Below are 22,095 nucleotides of genomic sequence, written 5' to 3'. Positions count from 1 at the left end.
TGTATGATTATCAAAAGAGATTATAATGTTTTATACACCTGTTTCTGCAGGTGTTTGTTAAACAAGCTTTAATATCATGTAATGTGGAAACGAACTCATTTATTGATATTACTTAATAAAGTGAATGTTTATCACTTACTTTGTATATCTCCCTGAGTGTCGACATGTTTGTGTGACATCATGCCCCTGCATCTCGGCGAAATCAGAGTTGAGAATTTCTGCATGAGCCTACAAGTTGTAATTCTGACTTCAAGATGCATCCCATGCAGAACATCTCGTGTTTTTAAATCCATAAGGATCCCTTTCTCAATGGTGATAGCGGCAGTGATGACGATCTCGCGCTCTTCGCTTTCAAATTACGTACATCACTTAAAGCGTGATTGCGTCACTCAAGGATCACACCCACCAAAAATAAATAAATTAATCTGATAAGATATGCAGGATTGACGGTCTCAGACACGGAGGCAACTGAGATTCGTCCTCCGCCACCCATATTGAGGCGAGTCACTACGCCACCACGAGGACTTAGAGCGCATTGGGAATTGGGCATTCCAAATTGGGAAGAAAAACCCCCCCACCAGTTTTAAGGCTCTGTCTTAGACATCCATTGGTGCAGTGTGTCTGTGAAATATTCAGTAATTATATATAAAAGTCTGCACACATTTCCAATCATTTCTTGGTGGTCGTGAACTGACACTGCCGTTTAATTATGTGAATGATTTTTGATGAGATATTTTTTTGTATTTTAATGATCAGATTATTTTAGCAATGGGACATTTTTGTTTTGCTTATCATTTTTACGGGTCATTCCGTGTCAACGGCTAAAAACATATGGCATGCCATGGATCAATATTTACTGAGTAATCCATTATTTTGTATGGGGGGGTCAAAATTACAAATTTCACCTATGATTTTGGAGCAAAACTACAAGTCAAAAAATATCCTTAGAAAGGTTTCAGCATCATGATTTTATGTTTAGACAGAGATAGGCAGGACTATTACTAAAATAAGTTGAATTCAGCACTTCTTGTTGCATTATATGCCAATAGTGTGAGAAAAAATCACTTTTTTGTGTTGTTTTTCCAAAGTTGGAGTGCCTATAACTCTAGAAGTATTAAAGATATCTTAATATCCTTTAAGATTCTGGTTCTGAACAAACTTTCATTTTTACATCTTCATTTTTAGGGCCCTATATGGTTAAATCCCAGAGATATGGGGCTCTCAATGTGGCTCCATCTGTAAATTGTTTGATTTTACCCATTTTCAATGGTCGAAAACCAAATGTGGGTGACATGGTATGGAGCTAGTTTTTCTTGTCCAACAAAACAAAGGTCTGAAGTACAAATAATGTTGAAACAAGAAATGTACCGTGATTTATTGATGACAGATTTTGAAAGACCAACCATTTTTGGTTGATCTAACTCATTAAGTGTCCTAGGTTTTGATCCAAGCATTATTATTATTTGTTCAATCTGTTCAACTGACAGAAATGTTCAGAGTTGAGATTATAGTTTCAAGCCTCTGGAGAGAGAAAGACAGAGAGAGAAAGAGACAGACAGGGGCCAGGGATTCCCCACATGTCTCTCTGTGGGGTCAGTTTTAAAGCACTAAACATGTCGACATAAGCAGCATATGCCTCAGTAGGCTGAGTGTGTGTGTGTGTGTGTGTCGTAGAGGCTTTCATAGCAAAAGGTGTAAAAACCTCTGACTCACAGAGAGGCCTGCACATCGCTGCTCCTGCGCTGAACTGTAGCGGAAAACTGCGTCGGCTCGTCGTCCTGAAGAAAGAGAGAGACAAAATGCAGTTTCTGAGTCAGAGTCATGGATGTGATAAAAGCCCTGCTTGTTCCAGAGTAACAGCACTCGCGGGCCACTGCGCACAACACATCACATGACCCCTCGAAAGTGCACAGGCGACCAGCCACTACACACATACTCAAAAGACACATACACACACATCGATGATAACGGTGAATAATCTCTGCCAATTAGCACATTATTCTCAAATCTCAAAGACACACACACAAACACACATACTGATTCACCTCAACGGCTATGTTTGGAATAGCATCCTACTATATTATTCTGACTATCACCGCAGAAGTAAATAGTATGTATGATGTGCACACTATTCAAATATTCTTTATGTGTGGAATACACAAAAGACCTCCAACGTTTGCAATATGCACAGTATACAACAGAGTACACTGAGTACTGTACACCCACAATACAATGTGCTCGCCTTGATATTTTCATTATGAATTACAGCCACTAGTTTAACATCTCTTTTTAACTCTATTTGATCAGACTCCCAAAAGTTAAGACATTTTGACACACACAAACAAATGCAAAAGTAACTGTTTTTATTTCCGAGATGATAACTGCCCTTACAGATAAATCTGGCAAATTGTTGCAAATTCGCCACTCATTATTTCCGCGTGCAAATGAGCTTGCTTTTCGGCACAAATGTTCACCAGAAGTTTGCAGCTCTTCACTGGTAGGGGAGAGCCTGCATCAAACCTCTGGCGACAATGAATAGTTTGCATTAATCGAAAATTAATTTTGTGGCGTCTCTAGATTTTTTGTAGATGTAACTATAAAGTAGCGATGCTAATAACTTTACATTTTGTCAGTAGCGTGAGAGTAGATCAGCTATTTTGACAATAGTGTTGCTTTTCCAGTTACAAGCTACATTTTTCAACGAGTAGCGCTGTAGCGTTACAAAAACGGTACATTTGTCACATTCTTTTGTGAATGCAGCAATGAAGCTGTGGGAATAAACAAACGAGTTTGTTCTTATTTCAGTGAATTGGTTCGTTCAGATGGTTCATGTTAGTGAACTTGATCACATAAATGATTCACTGATTCACTTGAGCCCTGTGCTGCTTCAATTCCCCGGCAAACTCATGGCGAAGTGCTTCTTCGTTCTTTGCTCGGAGCCAAAAAGACATTTGAAACAGCTGAGCAATGACATATTGTTTGTGTACATTTAGACACCAGCCACACACATGAGGGAGCTCACGTCTACATATAAACCATCAACTGACATGACATTAAAATGTGTTATAAATCACTTCATGCCTCATGGGTAGAATTCACACAAGATCAGTAAAATAAGTTTTAACTACTCTATGATGATTTAAAGTGATATGCAGTAGATCATGTGTAATTTGTAATGTTTGCCTTGTGCATTCATAACGCTAATGCGCTAACAAGCTATACGCAGCCATAATATGTGCAGATTACACTCTGTTATTATAACTGATGATGACACCGATACTACTGCAAAAATGAGTGAATAAAAGAGTGTTAATGGGTAACACAGACAAAACAATGATGATTAGAGGCGTATCTTAATTTGGGCAGATGTGTGAATGTCTTTCTCTGCAGATGGCCCATGAGTAAATGGGTACTTAAGAGTATTTGAGTAGATTTGATTACTTTTGTAGACTAATAAAACAAATGTTCATGGTACAGACGTACAGGGTGGCCCCTAAAAAACAGGGCCACTATGTTTGATTGCTCATATCTTGAAAATGCATAAAGGCGTTTGCACGATTTTTGCCGTACTCCTACGACTTTTTGTAAACATCATGAGCAACATCTTGCTACAAATAAATAAATTAGTAAATCCTTTGGCCCACAAAAAAACGGGGCCACATGGAGAAAGAGAAGCACCTAAGTTTGCTGCACTGAAAGTGTATTTATTTGTAGCAAGTTGTTGCTCACGATGATCTCACAGTGATGTCATTTTGTTGTTTACAAAAAGTCGTAGAAATATGCCAAAAATAATGCAAACGTCTTTATGTATTTTTAAGATATGAGCAATCAAACATAGTGGCCACCCTGTAAATTTGGACCACCTCGCTGTTAACTGCGTTCATGTAGACTGATCTTAACTGACTGAACAGGAATTAGCGGTCAACCTCAAAGTAGGTGGAGCTTCAGGTCACACCTACCAATGATGTGGACCAATGGCAGTAAGAATTTGTTTAGCAGCCGGTTAGAAGTTTTCCTGAAAGTTCGCCCTGGCGAGTTGTTACAAACTACCGAAACAATTGTAAAAACATCTTGGTTTTAGCCAGATTTTGTATGACATCACACCCGTTCATTCTTCGATTTCCTTTGAAGCCGTTAAATGTTAAGTCACCGACTTTTTCTAAGTTAAATATTTTGGTTAATTGCTGCTTTTTATTATTATACTTTCAGTATATTTGCAATATTTTCTTAGTTTATAATTTGGTATAAATTTGTTCAATTTAATGTTGTCACCTAATTGTTTAATGTCTAATTAAACAAATTAATATATAACTACCAGGTGATATTATTTATAATAATAAATAAAATCAGATTGCTATATAAAGGTATATATATATATATATTCTTCATTGAAAGCTTCAATATAGTTTGTAACTTTTTAGCTTGTTGTGAGACTTATTTGTGATGGTTCGTTTTCTAGAATTTCAAGAATAAATGGTAACAACATTAAATCTCCTGAGCTATGAAATATCAACCTCTGAACAATGATATTCTTCTCTGGGTTTCACTTCTTACTTTTAAAGTATAGTAGGTAATATGCAGTGTATACTGTGCAGTATTCAGGAAATAGTGAACTAGAATTACATTCAGAGTCAGTGATACACACACACACACACACACACACACACTTCTTGCCTGCTTTTCCTTCAAAACATGTATCTCTAGCCTGTGCTGTCAAACTTTTAGCACCTGCCATCCTGCGGCTGCGGTCGATGCTCCGCCGTTCTGCAAGGAGAGAGATCAGAGGCAAGAAATGGGTCACCGACCGGCCGTGATCAGACCCAGCCCAGGGTCGGCCGGAGGTCAACTCTAGTTAGGAGGCCATGATGGTATACATGGACCAAAACTAAATCTAGCAAGACCAGATTGAGATTGTGCTGTTTCAGGAAATTCACAAAGCCAACAATATCGCATGCGCATCTCTAGCGTGAGGTTATTCACAGATAGCATTATACAGAGGAGTCACCTGTGTGTTTTTAATGCTATTAGGTGATGACCCCAGATCAGATTGAATTTACTGCATCGTTTGTTCAGCAGAAGTGTCGAATCTGCGTCATTGCATACGGCTGCTGAAGCGCATATCTAATCCAACGGCATTAGCGTTTTTTTCTCTCTTAGAGAGGCTGATGCAACTGGAATTCAAAAAATAGGATGTGATTTCACATATTAATTCAAAATTACAGTGCTGTGAAGAAGTTTTTGCCCCCATCCTGATTTCGTCTGTTTTTGTGTATATCTTGCACTAAATTGTTTCAAACATTCAAACAAAATCAAACATAAAACAAAGGCAATCTGAGTAAACACAAAATACAGTTTTTAAATGATAATGTTATTTATTGAAGCCAAAAATGCATCCAATACCAACTGGCCCTGTGTGAGATACTAAATCCCTAAATCTATGAAACTGCATTCATAATGGGGTTCAGCTGGACTAGACACACCCAGATCTGATTACTGTCAAATCAACACCTAAATATAATTTTTACAGCAGCATGAAGTTGGCTAAAAGGTCTCACCCAGTAGCACACTATGCCAAGGTCGAAAGAAACTCCAGAAATGATGAGGAAAAAGATGATTGAAATACATCAGTCTGGGAAGGGTTACAAAGCTATTTCAAAGGGACTCCAAAGAACCACAGTGAGAGCCATTATCTCCAAATGGAGAACACTTGGCACAGTAGTGAACCGTCCCAGAAGTGGCCGTCCTTCCAAAATTCCTCCAAAAGCACATTGACGACTCATCCAGGAAGTCACAAAAAAGCCAAGGACAACATCCAAGGAACTGCAGACCTCTCTTGCATCAATAAAGGTCACTGTTCATGACTCCACTATCAGAAAGACACTGCCCAAAAATGCCATCCATGGAAGAGTGGCGAGGAGAACACCACTGCTAACCCAAAAGAACATTAAAGCTCGTCTGAATTTTGCCAAAACACACCTTGATGATCCTCAAAACTTTTGGGAGAATGTTCTGTGGACTGATGAGTCGAAAGTGGAACTGTTTGGAAGACAGGGGTCCCGTTACATCTGCCGTAAATCAAACACAGAATTCGTCAAAAAGAACATCATACCTACGGTCAAGCATGATGATGATGGGAGTGTGATGGTGTGGGGATGCTTTACTGCTTCAGAGCGACTTGCAATAATTGAGGGAAACATGAATTCTGCTCTCTACCAGATCATCCTAAAGGAGAACGTCCGGTCATCAGTCCGTGAGTTGAAGCTCAAGCACAACTTAGACAATGATCCAAAGCATAGGAGTAAGTCCACCTCTGAATGGCTCAAAAGAAGCTAAATTAAAGTTTTGGAGTGGCCTAGTCAAAGTCCTGAACCCGATTGAGATGCTGTGGCAGGACCTTAAACGGCCAGTTCATGCTTGAAAACCCTCTAATGTGTCTGAACTAAAGCAGTTCTGCAAAGAAGAGTGGGACAAAATTCCCCCCCAGTGTTGTGAAAGACTGATCTCCAGTTATCAGAAGCGTTTGGTTGCAGTTGTTGCTGCTAAAGGTGGCACAACCAGATATTAAGTTTAAGGGGGCAGTTAGTTTTTCACATGGGTGATATAGGTGTTCGATAACTTTTTTTTGGCTTCAATAAAAAATATATATATATTTGAAAACTGTATTTTGTGTTTACTCAGGCTGTTATATCTTGTTTGAAGATCCAAAAGAATTTAGTATGAAAAATACACAAAAATAGAAGAAATCAGGAAGGGGGCAAATAATTTTTCACAGCATTGTTGGTTAGATCAAACTTTAAATCTCTAATGTTATTTTGGAAAATGTTCTCACAGAGAAACATGTTCACTCTAATTTAATTAATTAATTTAATTTAATTATCACACATTTGCACATATACAGTGAAATTCTTTTTTTTCACATATCCCAGCCAAGCTGGGGTCAGAGTGCAGGGTCAGCCATGATACAGCACCCCTGGAGCAGATAGGGTTAAGTGTCCTGCTCAAGTGCCAAACAGTGGCATCTTGGCAGTGCTGGGGCTTGAATCCCCAACCTTCTGATCAGTAACCCAGAGCCTTAACCGCTGAGCCACCACTGCAGGAAATTTACAGAAAGATAAAAATTTACACAAGAGAAAAAAAAATTAAACATTTAACATCAAAACTAAAGTACATATATCCAAAAAATAGTGATGATTGCAGAAAGAAAAAATATTGTTTTATTTTATTTTATGGTCTTTTATATATATATATATATATATATATATAAAGTAGAGAACAAATTATGAGGAACACGGTTGGTAAACACGACAAGTCGAACATGACCGTATTTTCAAAATAAATCATGTTCCAGTGATCCAGAACAATAACTAGTTTTAAGCTTGAACATTGATTTGTTTTGTTACAGTCATTGTTCAATGTCAGTTCAAGTCTGAGAACATTTAGGGGTCACTTGATGTTACTGAATATTTGCACAGAAAGGTCTGAGAGCAAACAGCCATCTGATACTCAACGGCCGCTGATTTCAAACACTCACATCCATCTCTTTAAAGAGCTGGTGTCAGGAGATGCCAAGAGCCGCAGCACCGCTGATGTGCAAATAAATCCAGATAATGCAGGAGAGTGCAGATGAGATTAATGAAGGAAAGAGCAGACAAGCGCAGGAGAGAGCAGAAAAGAGCTAGAGAGAGCAGACGACAATGCAGACATGCGCAGGAGGGAGCAGACAAATGCTAGAGAGAGCAGACGAGCACAGAAGAGAGCAGAAAAGCACAGGAGAGCATACGAGAACTGGAGAGAGCAGACGAGAATGCAGACATGCGCAGGAGAAAGCATACGAACACAGGAAAGAGCAGACAAGCGCTAGAGAGCAGATAAGAATGCAGAAAAGCGCATCAGAGAACAGATGAGAATGCAGATGAGCAAAGCAGAGAGCTGACAAGTGCAGGAGAAAGTAGATGAGAATGCAGATGAGCGCAGGAGAGAGTAGACGAGTGCAGGAGAAAGCAGATATAAGCGCAGGAGAGAGCCGATGTGAAAGCAGACAAGTGCAGAAGAGAGCAGGAAAGCAAAGGGCCAGAGAAAGCAGATGGAAATGCAGACAAGCGCAGGAGATGCTCTACGACTCGTCCTCTAACGGCTGTGTTTCTCAGCTCGCCTCCTGCGGTGGGTCTCAGCGGCAGGATACTCTAATGAGACGCACGGCGTTAATCCTGTCAACGGCCTTCATGAATCTAGCTCCGAGCAAAGGCTGCAGCGGCCAAATCACATCATAAAGCAGGAATGCGCCTCTTTCATGTGCTGCTGCATCTGATGGACTCTGACAACAATATGGCGGGACTTCCTTCCCCCTGTCGGGCGACCCCTGGCCTCTGGCCACCAGGGGTCACCCTGATCACTTTCCGACTTTTATGGGTGGTCACAGAACATGGCGAACGGGTCAGAACAGGAGCAGGTTTATGAGAAGAAGTAAACTTCGGGCTCAGTTGGAATGAATCTATGCATATGAGCCGTAATTCAACTTTATTTCATTTTTCTTGTAAGTCTTGAGGTTTCTTGGTGTGTTGAGAGATGGAAACGCTCTCAAAGACTTTAAAAACGAATCCATACTTCAATGACTGAAAGCGTTGCACTTATATTGTTTGTTTTATGGAGTTTTACGCAGTCGTCTGTGAAATAGCTGTAACATATAACGGTGTTGTGTTTTTTCCCCAATAGCGCAACTATTGGATTAACTCTTCAGGAATTGCTTATTCATTTATTTGAAAGTTTTTCTCTTTGAGTGTATAGATAAAGCAACTGATGAAACTCTTGAATCTGATTAAGATTCATTTATTGATAACATCAGAGTGCTGCTTTGTTCTGTCAGGTCTAACGAGGTGTTGACAGGTGTCTGGGGTTAAAAATATTTCCAGTGTATCATGTGACCTCAGTAACAGAGCCGAGGAATGATATGCACACAGAAAATTTGCCGCATGCGGCGACACAACCGCTGTCATGTCAGGTCTGCATCTGGTGGCGTGACATGACAGGTCAAAGACTGCTAATGTGTGGATGGTGACTGTTACTCATACTGCCATAGTGCACTAGCCCCTACATAGCCAGCAAAATATTGTTTAATATTATTTTTTAATATTAATAACTAGATTTTTAAATTTTTTGAAGATAATGTGAGCGATGCATGCCTGTGCAAAAATCGCCACAACAATTGCTAGGGCGTTGCTTTGCGGTTGCTGAGCGGTTGCTTACTCACCCAAGTCAAAAGAGTCCAGTCTCTACGATATTCTGATCCACTGGATCTTACTGGATACGTGACTGTGTGTCAACATCACGTTTGGCCGCAGTTTTCCAGTAAAATGTCCAGATGGGGGCGCCAAAAGCGAGTGAAATGGTGTCGTATTAAGACAAGGTTTTTAAGGTTAATATTAGATGGAGGTTTAAATGAGTAAAACCTAAACCTAACAAATAAAATAAAATGTTCTAAAATAAAATGAGAGTTACATTTGTAAAAATGTAAAAATGTGTTCTTTTTTTATTTTATCCTCTTTTCTCCCAATTTGGAATGCCCAATTCCCACTACTTAGTAGGTCCTTGTGATGGCGCAGTTACCTCTATCCGGGTGGCCGAGGACGAATCTCAGTTGCCTCCGCGTCTGAGACCGTCAATCTGCACATCTTATCACGTGACTCGTTGTGCATGACACCGCGGAGACTCACAGCATGTGGAGGCTCATGCTACTCTCCACAATCCACGCACAACTCACCAAACGCCCCATTGAGAGCGAGAACCACTAATCACGACCACGAGGAGGTTACCCCATGTGACTCTACCCTCCCTAGCAACCGGGCCAATTTGGTTGCTTAGGAGACCTGGCTGGAGTCACTCAGCACGCCCTGAACTCCAGGGGTGATAGTCAGCGTCAATACTCGCTGAGCTACCCAGGCACCCGTAGGATTTGTAATTTTAACGGACAAAATGTAAATTTGCTACAGTAAAAATATGTTAATTGGTTAACTGGTAGATACTAGAAGTACGGTGAAAAATATTTCATTTAAAAATACGTTATTTTACTTTAAAATATTTATATATATATTATATATATATATATCGTTTTTATATACTTTATATATACATATAATGTATGTGTGTGTGTGTGTTTTTTTTTTAAGTAAAAATGATGATTTACCATATTGTTAACAGTAAAAATGTATGACTAACAAGACAATACATGCACATTTAAGGTAAACTATTGCTTATCCCTGCGTGACCTATCACTTTAGCCCATGTTTATTGCATGTAATTTTAGTGTTACGTCACATGTGTCACTGTCTATATATTTATTGCAAACTCCTAATTAAATTTAAGACATCATGTGGCCTTTTGCCCTGTGTTAACACCGCAGTTGGCAGCACATTTAAAAGTGCAAAGCAGCTATTTGTATTTCCGGTAGGTTGGTAAATTAACATTGTATCATTTAATTACTGTAAATAAACAGCAGTGAACTGTATCCGTCATGGTCACTGTATTTTTTATGGTGAATTTCTGGCAACCACAGCTGCCAGTTTTTTTCCGTAAATGTAACATTATTCCTTAGTGTTAGATTGCACTAGTTTGTTATTATAGCTATCAGTTATCTGAGCAAAATGACTGTGAGTGAGCTCCGTAGTGCAATGTGATGGCAATCCTCACAAGTACACGAGTCTGTGTGTCTCATTTTGCTCTCTGTGATTTTGTGAAGTGTTAAGATTCCTCAATTTCCCAACTCTTCCATCACCCCTCTCAAAGCCTCTGAGAGTTACAGAGGAACATTTAAGACTATTACCGTCCCTTATGTATCTGTCCCATCTAAAAGCACAGTATTGATTTTGAGTGACCCTTATTCACCCGGAGCCCTTCGCCCACTCTCTCCTGTGTGTTCAGCACAGAGAGACACACAGAGGGAGGGAGAGATTTCCTTAAAAGACTGGGTGGCATTTCGAGTCAATAACAAAATGAGAGAGACAGTTTCGGAGGCAGAGGAGTGTTGAGGGGAAGCCGCGGGGCCCTCGAGGGCCATGGCAGACGTCTTGTGCCTGGTCACTGAGGTTCCAGACCGGAGAGAACAGCAGATTCTTATTTCCTCCTCAGGCTGGCAGCCAATCAGTTTCCAGCTGAGTTCCAGCTCCCCCGCTCTCTCTTTTCGCAGATTTTTAGCCCCTTTTCCCCAAATTCTTCACACATCTCTAGATTGCACACATGCAAACACACATACACACATTCCCTGCTCATAACACACATCTGCGCACACACACGAGATGTTTTAAAAACAAATGAAACAGATAAGACATTTGAAATAGTAAGACAACATTATATGTGTAGCTGACACCATCTGAATGATTATATCATATTCTATATCTAGAATATGAAGAAATATATAAGATGTTAATAATAAAATACAAAAGAATTCACATATTGAATCGGGGCATTTTCCGAAAGTAATTTCTGACCCCTGTTGACACATAACATGTGCATGGACTTTTTATTTACGTTCACTATTATCCAAATTGAGAAAAGCGCTTTTATTTATCAACATGAAGATTTTTAGTTAAGCTTTAAATTAGTGTATAAGGGAAAGTTTATATATTCTGTCCTTTAACTGCTCACATTTACATTTTATTACCATTTTAATCACATGTTTGCCTACACTAGCTCAAGTAAAATGTTCCTGGAGTGTTACAAATATTTCATTTAGTCTTTTATATAATATGAGTCTATAAAAACAGCCTGCGAAATAATAACCCTTTTAAATTACCCATATAAAGCAAAAAAAACTTTAACACATTTTTAGGGCTTACTTTACCATCTTTACACTTTTAATTGCACAGCAGCTAAAATTAATAGTCTGAAAGCTCATTTCGTCTCTGTAGAGAGACTGATGGATCACACAGAATTCTGTATTCTGCACGGAGAACCCGTTCTCATCTCAATATTCCTCTTAGCTGGGAGCTAATCCTTGTGAATGTCACACCTTAAAAACTACAAGGCACTTGGGACACGGAATCTGTCAGGTGAGAACGCATAATCATTCCTGTGTGTGTGTGTGTGTGTGTGTGTGTGTCTCAGGTGCTTTGTGTAGATCTTTACTTAACACCTTCTCATACTATCAGTTGAGATAATTTCAGGATTTGATCTCATAATTTAGACACACCAACTGAGCAGAAATGATGACAGGTGACAACATGAGCTTGTGGTGTCCAAATCAGTATCTGAATCAAATATTTATTGTTGTCCATTTCATTATTTACATTATAAGTGAGTTGAAACATCTTGAATCGGTCATTTTGTCCCTGCAGTCAATTTTGAATGCACTACAAAGACTTTTTATCAACAGCTTTGCAATTCAGTCGTTATCATAACAGCATTAAACACTGCCTTACTGTCATATAGAAAACTGATATCACTCAATCTATATGAAGAATACATGACATTTACATTATATCGGCATATACATTTAATGTAAAACTAGAGGAAGGCTGGCTCCCCAAGCTGAGTCTGGTTCCTCTCAAGGTGTTCTTCATTAACTAAACTTCTTATGAACTTTTTTTCCCCTTGCCACAGTTGCCTTCGTCCTGCTCACTGGGGGCTTAAAGACAATTAGACATGATTTTCTATAAAGCTGGAGACCTTAAAGGAACAGTTTACCCAAAAATGGGTATCCTCTGATCATTTACTCACCCTCATGCCATCCCAGATGTGTATGACTTTCTTTCTTCAGCAGAACACAAATGAAGATTTTTAGAAGAATATTTCAGCTCTGTAGGTCCATACAATGCAAGTGAATGGTGACCAGAACTTTGAAGCTCCAAAAGCACATAAAGGCAGTGTAAAAGTCTAAAACACTCCAGTGGTTTAATCCATGTCTCCTGAAGTGATATGATAGGTGTGGGTGTGAAATAGATCAATGCAAAATCCTTTTTTTTTTTTTACCATAAATTCTCCTCCCTGCCCAGTAGGTATCATTATTCACAAAGAATGTAAATCGCCCAAAAACATAAGAAGAATGTGAAAGTGAAAGTGGAGATTTATAGTAAAAAAAGGACATAATATTGAACTGTTTCTCACTCACACCTATCATATCACTTCTGAAGACATGGATTAAACCACTGGAGTCGTCTGGAGTACTTTTATGCTGCCTTTATGTGCTTTTTAGAGCTTCAAAGTTCTAGTCACCATTCACTTGTATTGTATGGACCTACAGAGCTGAAATATTCTTCTAAAAATCTTCATTTGTGTTCTGCTGAAGAAAGAAAGTCACACACATCTGGGATGTCATGAGGGTGAGTAAATGAGGAGAGAATTTTCATTTTTGGGTGAACTGTCCCTTTAAGACATTAACGCACAACCTTCTGTACAGCTGCTTTGAAATTTTGTATTGTGAAAAGCGCTACACAAATAAGTGGCTTGACTTGAAATATCTGGATTTAAAGAATGAATTATATGCATTAGGTGGGCTAAATGTTTTTTGTTTTGTTTTTTAACCCTCCTAAACAAATGTATCAGTATTATCAAGTGCACCATGGGAATCGAACCATGACCTTGGTGCTGCAAGCTCCATTCGCTAACAGATGAGCTACAGGCACAAAATTAGGAATAAGCTGTTACATGTTTTGACCCAGTAGAGCACCAGGTCTGGGTGGCAGCTGTGTTGGGCCAGTTCTGGGCCTATATTGTGATATATCAAATATAAATGATCCATTATAATTTATGATTTCACATTTAAAGCAAATAGAATGAGGTTAACATCCAATAGGCGTATGCAATTTTAAGTGTGAATAGGTTCATTGGTTATAGTAGAATTTTTTTCCAATATATTCAATAAATCACAACCTGTGACTTATTAAAGGTCTTACCGACTCTCTTTAATTTGTCATCCAGCCAATGGCTGTCATCGAGCAGTTTTAATTATGATGACGAGCTAAAGAGAGTCAGTGTATGGGTTTGATGAAGCAGGGACACCCGGTGGGGTTTTTTCATTAAAGAGCCCTCGCGCTGAGCGGGTGACCCTTTCCGGGTAACCGACCATTATCACCACCCGGTTATTGTAACACCCGGTCAGCAGCACGATTCAGGAGCGCCACTCTCTTATGTTAAATGTCAGATAGCCCTTTTGTTGCCTTTTATATTCTATCTCTGTCTTTTATCAGATGTATCAGTGATGCACCGGGCTTCTGAACGGTTTTAATAAGGCGGTGTCTATCCGCCCGGCTGTCTGTTCCTTCACTATCACCGGTTCCTTCACACGGAAAAATAATTGGCCGGTTTCCCTGCGCTTGGAAAGGGGCTGAGCCCGGGTGGGATTTGCCCCTGCCCACTGCCCACCCCTCCCTTCCCTCTTTTTTTATTACCACCGCCTGATGATCAAGACAATCAGATATTACCTTATGGTGAACTGGGGCTCAATTGTTTTTCCATCTGTTGACCTGGGTGTTTTTTCTCTCGTTTTAAAAATGTTTTGACTTGATAAACAGAACCTGCTCGTTTCGAGTTTTTTCCCCCGCATTTATTTTTAAAATGACATGTTTTACAGCACAGTTGCATGAGTCAATGTTCGTGTTTAAATGCATGATCATAAATGCATGCTGTTCTATAAAAGCCTCGATATCCGTCAATTCAATAACCTCGAATAGCATCATTTTTTTTTAGGAATTATGGACAAAAGAAATGCCTCACAATTTCTAATTATTATATGTATTATTTATTGTTATCAATTCATTTATTGATACATTGATGTTATTATAGCCTACAGTTATATAGGCGAAATATAAATTATGCGTTATTTATTATGCTAAAGATTTACAAATGTATTTTAATGAGGGAGTATTTTGTTATTTAAGGTGCATTTTTTGTCGAGTCCCTCAGGTGGCACCACGCTCACCTCCTCGCGTGCACGCTGAAAACAATCTGTTGCAGTTTGAGTTTACAATCGGGCTCGTGTCAACGCTTAACAATTAAACAAATAAACGCTCAAATCAACGATGCATTAGAAATGCACAGTAGAACACATAGATTAAGCACTAAAACGAGTAAAATACACAATGTTTCTGTAGTAGGCTATACGGGAAAATTGCACAAGTCATCATCTCACTCATGTTTTCGTCTATGCGTTTTATTGAAAAACAAACAAACAAACAAACAGACAGAAATTACGTTGCTGGCTGCTGACATCTGAGAGAAATCTGGGACGTCCAACCTTGAGGAGGAGGGGGAAAAAAGCCAATTGTCTCGTGAGGAGGAAGAATTGCCCCTGATACCCCGCGCACGTGCAGCGTGATTAGTCCAAACACACGGACCCAAAGAGAGGACTGAACTTTTACCCCCCAAAACACAAGAAACTCCAGAGACGGCAATCGCTTCTGACAGTGTGTGGTGAGGAGATTCCTTATTAATCGTTTGTTAATTGTTTGGGTCGCCAAGTTCAGTCGAGCTCGTGTGTATTTCGATAAAACCGTTCTCAGGTCAGCCAGGAGAACTTGTTAATTGTTTTGTTTTCAGTGCATCGAAAATGGTGTCAAGCCACTTCAAAGTTCCTCTGTGGGTTTAGACTCAATCTCGAAATAACACTAATTAATTACTTGGAAATTAATTTTAAAATACGGGACTGTTTTTATAATAATAATAATAATAATAATAATAATAATATACTCTTAAAAGTAAAGCTGCTTGCACAAGATTTAATCAAGCATTTTCCACTAGTGTTCTTGAGTTTTGTTTTTATATAAGTTGCTGATGTTTCATTTATAGGTTGTTCTTTAAAGCATAATAAATAAATAAAAGGTTTTCTATAGAAATCGAGAATAATTGTAATAAATAATTTTGGGTTTCTATTAAAAAGTGTATTTTTAAAATGTACATGGCCTTGTGTTTATATACAGGCTAAATAAAATGTTTTCTCCCACCATGGTTACCTTTTCTTAAATTCAAATAAAAATGGACGCTCCAAATTTCAACCCAAGGAGAAATGCAAATGAATTTAAATGGAAGTAAAATTAGGCGCTCCCAGCCAATGAGAAAATGCTAAAAACACATGAATTCCAGAGGCTCCGCCCCTTCAAGTTAGATCACATATAAAGTCTTGAACAATCCTGTCACTCATTACAGCTGAAAGTCCGGAGGTGTCGCTTCAGAGGTCAAACTGAGGGGCGCACGGTGCCGCGTCCTGGTGTGATCGACTCATTGATCTCGACCTGCTTTTGATCGATCCTCATCTCAATACAAGAGCACTGAAGAATGCAGTTAGAAAGCATCCTGCCTGGCGCATCTGTAAACTTACCCAAGGCCTTCTATAACCTGTCGTCGTCCTCAGAGAGCACCAACAACAGCCCGGGGTCAACTCAACTCGACTTTCAGGAGATGGACCGGGTCGAATCCGAGCAGAGTTCCGGTGCCAAGAAGTTCTTGAGCGGTGGAGGCAACGCACTGTTGGATGAGGGCGAGAGTGAGAGCTTCACCGGGACTAAAGCGCCAGCGGCCGCACCGGACGGGAGAAAAAGCTCTCCGGTGATCGGTGGGGAGAGTGACCTCTCCAGCGCCCGTCGGTACAACATTGATGAACTGGGCACTGATCGCTATTTCATATCCTCAACCCAACCGAGTTCTGACGTGACCAATCCGTGCTCTCTCTTCCCGTACGGCGGACAGTCCGGCTCGGTGTACAGCAGTTCTAACGGGTCCCGGTATTCTTCATCTCTGCATTACGGGTCGGTTCTTCCACCCGCCGGGTTCTCATCCGCCGTGTGCGCCAGTCGGAGTCAGTTTGGAAGCGGGTATCAGTTCGGACAGGGTCCCGGGTGCCTCTACCCATCTTATTCCGGACCGGGGTCCAGTTTGAGCTCGATGCCCATCCCGGGCTCGGGCTCCGCGGCGAGGGCGCAGGTTTACCTGTGTAACAGACCGCTCTGGCTCAAATTTCACCGCCATCAGACTGAGATGATCATCACCAAACAGGGCAGGTAAGATGGGCTCTTAATCGCCTTTGAGTAAATATGCTGGAAATGAGCACACATTATTAAACTACTTTACAAGGAAAATGTTCACGATATGCTTTGAAAAGGCTGATCAATGTCGCTTAAAATGAAAAGATAATTTACAACATAATTTGTGCTTCAAAATGTGGAGCTTTATTTATTGCAAATTAATCGAATAACGAATATCTTCATTTTCCCAGGAGGGTAAAATCGAAACGTTTTCGTTTTGATTTAATTTTTTTTATTATTATAATGACATTTGCAGGCGAATGTTCCCCTTCCTGAGCTTTAATATCACTGGACTGAACCTGACGGCGCATTATAATGTATTTGTGGAGATTGTTCTGGCTGATCCGAACCACTGGAGATTTCAGGGCGGGAAATGGGTCACCTGCGGGAAAGCGGACAACAACATGCAAGGTGAGAAAAACAACAACAACAACATCAACAACAATTCGATATATGACAATAATTTCAGCCCGTATCTTGACAACATGACATCTTGTTACATTTACACAATGACAGCCTAACATAGAAATAGCAGAAATAATTGTTTACCCCCAGCAAAAATATATATTTTAAAACACGAGTATGAATAACTTGAAAAACGGAATGTTTATTGATTCAAAAATAAATATTCCGTAATTTTTTTTTAAAGCGACATTTAAAATTTCGTTCGTTGGTGTATTTATGCACAAATATGTTGGTTTGATAAAAGCCCCTCTGGTATAATTAATTATGAATGTTTGATAAATTCCAGTGAGACAAGCATAAAACATGAAAATTCAACAAAATAATTATTACAAAATATATTAACGTTTACCGGAAATGTTTTCATGGTGCGCGATTATTGTTTAAATTCTAATTTTTATAACTTGCATATTTTTCACACTAGATCTTAATTTTGAAAATGAGTGTTTTGTAATGTTCTGCAAAGAAAGAAGTTTCATAATGTGAGCGATTTGCATCTCTCATGAACCGAATGACACTTCAGTACGCGGGGGTGGACGTGTTATTTTGATATGTATAAGAATTATTTAAAAAAATAGTTTTTAGTCACGATGCATCTGTGTTTCATGAAGGATATTTTCAATACAAATATTCTATTTGCCTTTTTTTTTTTTTTTGGTCAGATTTTAATTTATCAAGACAATGAACATAAATATTCTGTGCATGTGTTATTATTTTGCTTTAGGAAACAAGGTGTATGTTCACCCAGAATCACCAAACACAGGCGCACACTGGATGAGGCAAGAAATATCATTTGGCAAACTGAAGCTGACCAACAATAAGGGAGCAAACAACAACAATACTCAGGTAAACAAATAAAGACAGTATCTCCCGTAATTAAACAACAATACTCGGGCAAACGAATAACAAATATACTGATGTGAATAAATGGCAAAACTGAGGGAAACATAAAACAGTTCTCATGCAAACAAACAATACTGATGCCAACGAACTGCTTGAAGTTATTTATAAAAAAATGTACTTAATGAAAATCTGAATTCAAAGTCACACCAGTCAGACTAGGAATTAATGATGCTTTTTTAAAATAATTCTTATGCCAAAGAAAAAAGCTACAAGCTGACATCTGTTAATGTTGCGGAGTGTTTCTTACATTTTTGAAAGCTTAAGCATGCTGCTTTTAGCAAAAAAAATAAATACAAAAAATAACAAGACCCTTTGACTTTCTGAAGACGTCTGATATTTCAGTAGGTTAAATGATGCAAAGAACTGATGCATCTTAGGTGAAGATAAGTGTGTTTGGGGGGGTGTAGTGACACTTCTTGTCAGCAGAGAGGTCTTCAGTGTGGCTTTGACACCTGTGCATCTAACTGCAAGTGCTGCCCATGAACTCTGCACAAACACTAATGCAATGTGTTGTTTTAAAATAGATGATCGTCCTGCAGTCCCTGCATAAGTACCAGCCGCGGCTGCACATCGTGGAGGTGACAGAGGATGGAGTTGAGGACATGAGCAGTGAAGCTAAAACGCAGACCTTCACTTTCCCTGAAAACCAGTTCATCGCTGTAACGGCTTACCAGAACACAGACGTAAGCACAAACACTGCCACAACTCCCTGTAGCCACTTCTGCTTTTGTGGCGCTTCTGAACTCCTCATGTCTGTTTATTTGCAGATCACACAACTCAAGATCGACCACAACCCCTTTGCCAAAGGCTTCAGAGATAATTACGATTCGTAAGTGTCTTCCAAACAGCAGTCACTTGCTGATGTCACTGTGGAAACATTTTATTTAATGAAAACAAGATAAGGATCGTGAATTTATTGTTAAAGGGATATTATGTCTTCAAACCAAGTTGAGCTCAATTAACAGCATTTGAAATGTTGGTTACTACAAAAACAAATTCAGCTTGTCCCTCATTTAATTAAAACAAAGCACAAATTGTGGTTCGAATGAAAGTAAATGAGGCCCGTCCATAAATGCACATAGCAAAATGTGTGTTAAAATGATTTTAATGTGATTAAAATCACTTACATTTTCTGTGTGAAGTTTTATGGATTGGCCTCATTGACTTTCACTGTAAGCACCTTACTGTAAGAAAAAAACAAGGGACAACTAGAAACAAATGCTGTGGAATGAGCTTCACTTCTTTTGAACCTGGAATATTCCTTTTTAACCTCTTTTTGTTAGCTACATTTTGTATCCATGAGCAGAAAGTCCAGATTTTCCCTTTTAGTTCAAAAACTTTCAATATTCCAGATATTTACATAAAACAAAATTGAAAATATTTGTAAGGCAGTATAATCTATTTCAAAAGCTCACATTAGAATATATATATATATATGCATGCGTGCTTCAATCATATATGCTACAATGGAATGTTTATTCTATTCTGTACTTGTATTAAAACATGAGAAAAATTAGTAATAATGACGAAATGGAAACCCACGTCCTTAACAGTCTTTCATTTCTACCCCCATGTCTCTCTCTTATTCTGTCATTTCTCTCTCAGGATGTACACTGCTCCTGAGAGTGACAGACTGACTCCCTCTCCTACTGATTCTCCGCGGTCACACCAGATTGTACCCGGTGCCCGCTATGCAATGCAGCCCTTTTTCCAAGATCAGTTTGTAAACAACCTGCCACAAACCCACCGTTTCTACGGCAGTGAGCGCGCTGTGCCACAGACCAATGGCCTGCTGTCCCCTCAAAGCGAAGACTCGGCCTCGAGCTCCGCTTCGGCTCAGCGCTGGTTCGTGGGGCCCGTCCAACAAAGCGGAGCGTCCACCAAACTGGACCTGTCGTATGAAGGCGACTACTCGGCCTCCAGCCTCTTGCCCTACGGCATCAAGCCCTTGCCTCTACAGAGCCCGCACGCGCTGGGCTACTACCCCGACTCGGCCTTCGCTTCAATGGCGGCTGGTTGGAGCAGCAGAAGTTCATATCAGAGGAAGATGACCACAGGCCTGCCCTGGTCGCCCCGGCCGAGCCCTCCGGCGTACACCGACGATCTGCTGTCCTCTAAAGACAAGCTACAGCACGAGAGCTCCACGCAGACTGCTGCAACCGGCAGCACCGGCCCCTGGATGGAGACTCTGCCGGTCCTGAAGTCCGTAGACTCAGGGGACACCAGCGGGTACTCGATGGTGTGTAAGAGGAGGTGCATCTCACCTGGAGGTTCAAGTACAGACGCTTCACCCACTATAAAGTGCGAGGACTTGAGCTCTGAGGAGTACAACAAAGAGAGCCATAAAGCTATGGGTTATTATGCCTTCTATACAAGCCCTTAAGAACTGCTTTTCGCTCAGATCGTTTATCAATTCTTTCTCTCATTTTGTTTAAAGTGATCTGCCCATGTTGTGTTTTTAACCTTTTAATCTGCAAGTGCCAAAGCTTTGTGCCCCCAGTTGTGCTTGTTCATTTTTGCTTATCTGTAAAATACGAAGAATTTTTGGGGGGGTTTTACTTTTTATTTTTAAAGCATGCCCTTAATTCTGCTTTTAATCATATTTTTTTATGAAGCCCAATGTGACTTTTCCTTTTATTTAAGATCCCTCTGTTGTACAGTATTTGTGCACTTTAGATTGTGATGTATCTTGTACAAATGTTCTAATGGCACTGTTATGAAAGGTGGAATAAAATGTGCTTTTCATACCCATTTTGTCTTTTCATTGCATCTTCAGTGCAGTTTTGATTTGTTACGCATCGTTTTTAATGGATGTATTGGAAAGCAACACCTTATAAAATTGGGTTCAATCATCCATGAAGAATGAAATTCGTTCATTGTGAACAATAGCTCTCTACTTATTGTGACATTTCTTTCATTTAAATAATGCAAATAAAATATCTGCATAAGTGAAACGCGTCATATTTTATCCAAATTTAACGCTGAAATTTGTGAATCCGACAGAAAAAAAAAATCGTGTTTATTGATTTTTAAAAGCAAATCCAGAGCTGTCTTGCGTTGAAGAATGGTCCACAATTCATATATCATAAATTAAACATTAGATATTTGTTTTTCTTTGGCGAATAATATTCTAAAGCCAATATACTTTAATCAGAAACGCAGAATTATATCATTTGTTATTGTTAATTCTGGGGTTTTTGTGTTCTGCAGAAACATGGTGAAGGATCTTATCTTCAGTTCATATTTATTACTTTATTTGAACGCGGGTATTTCTTATTTCTTTCTCTTTAATTCATAATTCAGGAGGTGTTTTTGTCCTGCGCTTCGCCTGTATTTTCAACCGCTTTTCCCCGAAGTTATTTTGGATCATTCAGAGAAACTCAGGGTGAATTTAACATAGTAAGTTTGACACTGTGCGGGCACTTCCTCTATTTGAGCTGTGTGTGTGTGTGTGTGTGTGTTTTATGGTCAACATTATCTCTGCTCTGAATGAAAGTGACACAAATACATTCTGCTCTTAAAGCCTTGGGTAACACATTTAGATCTGTTTTAGGAGAAAAAAAACGAGCTCACAATAACGTTCATTACATTAGCTCAACAGATCAACATTTGATTCCAAGAAAAAATTACACCTTAATCAGAAAAAAAAAAAGCTCTAGCAGCAGATTATAAGAACAGCTACTTTTTAAATAACCCTGCCTTTTTATTTAATTTTTCAGATAGG

General features: G+C 39.4%; 1 protein-coding gene across 1 annotated transcript; it reads left to right on the top strand.

Moving 5' to 3' along the window:
* The first annotated feature begins 16,131 nt into the window (after positions 1-16,131).
* Positions 16,132-21,118, top strand: LOC127421501 (eomesodermin-like). Its single transcript, XM_051664591.1, has 6 exons — positions 16,132-16,982; positions 17,263-17,417; positions 18,193-18,314; positions 18,896-19,054; positions 19,139-19,200; positions 19,977-21,118. The coding sequence occupies exons 1-6, from the start codon at positions 16,261-16,263 to the stop codon at positions 20,752-20,754; spliced, it is 1,998 nt and encodes a 665-aa protein (XP_051520551.1). The 5' UTR covers positions 16,132-16,260; the 3' UTR covers positions 20,755-21,118.
* Positions 21,119-22,095: the final 977 nt, after the last annotated feature.

The sequence above is a fragment of the Myxocyprinus asiaticus genome, chromosome 30, assembly GCF_019703515.2.
Source record: "Myxocyprinus asiaticus isolate MX2 ecotype Aquarium Trade chromosome 30, UBuf_Myxa_2, whole genome shotgun sequence".
In the NCBI taxonomy this organism is placed as follows: domain Eukaryota; kingdom Metazoa; phylum Chordata; class Actinopteri; order Cypriniformes; family Catostomidae; genus Myxocyprinus; species Myxocyprinus asiaticus.
This window is presented reverse-complemented; position numbering and strand designations above follow the sequence as displayed.

Coding starts and splice junctions, on each gene's coding strand:
- LOC127421501 (XM_051664591.1), top strand. CDS start 16,261: ATGCAGTTAGAAAGCATCCTGCCTGGCGCATCTGTAAACTTACCCAAG. Junction 18,315..18,895: donor CAAACAACAACAATACTCAG/GTAAACAAATAA, acceptor GTTTTAAAATAG/ATGATCGTCCTGCAGTCCCT. Junction 19,201..19,976: donor TTCAGAGATAATTACGATTC/GTAAGTGTCTTC, acceptor TTTCTCTCTCAG/GATGTACACTGCTCCTGAGA.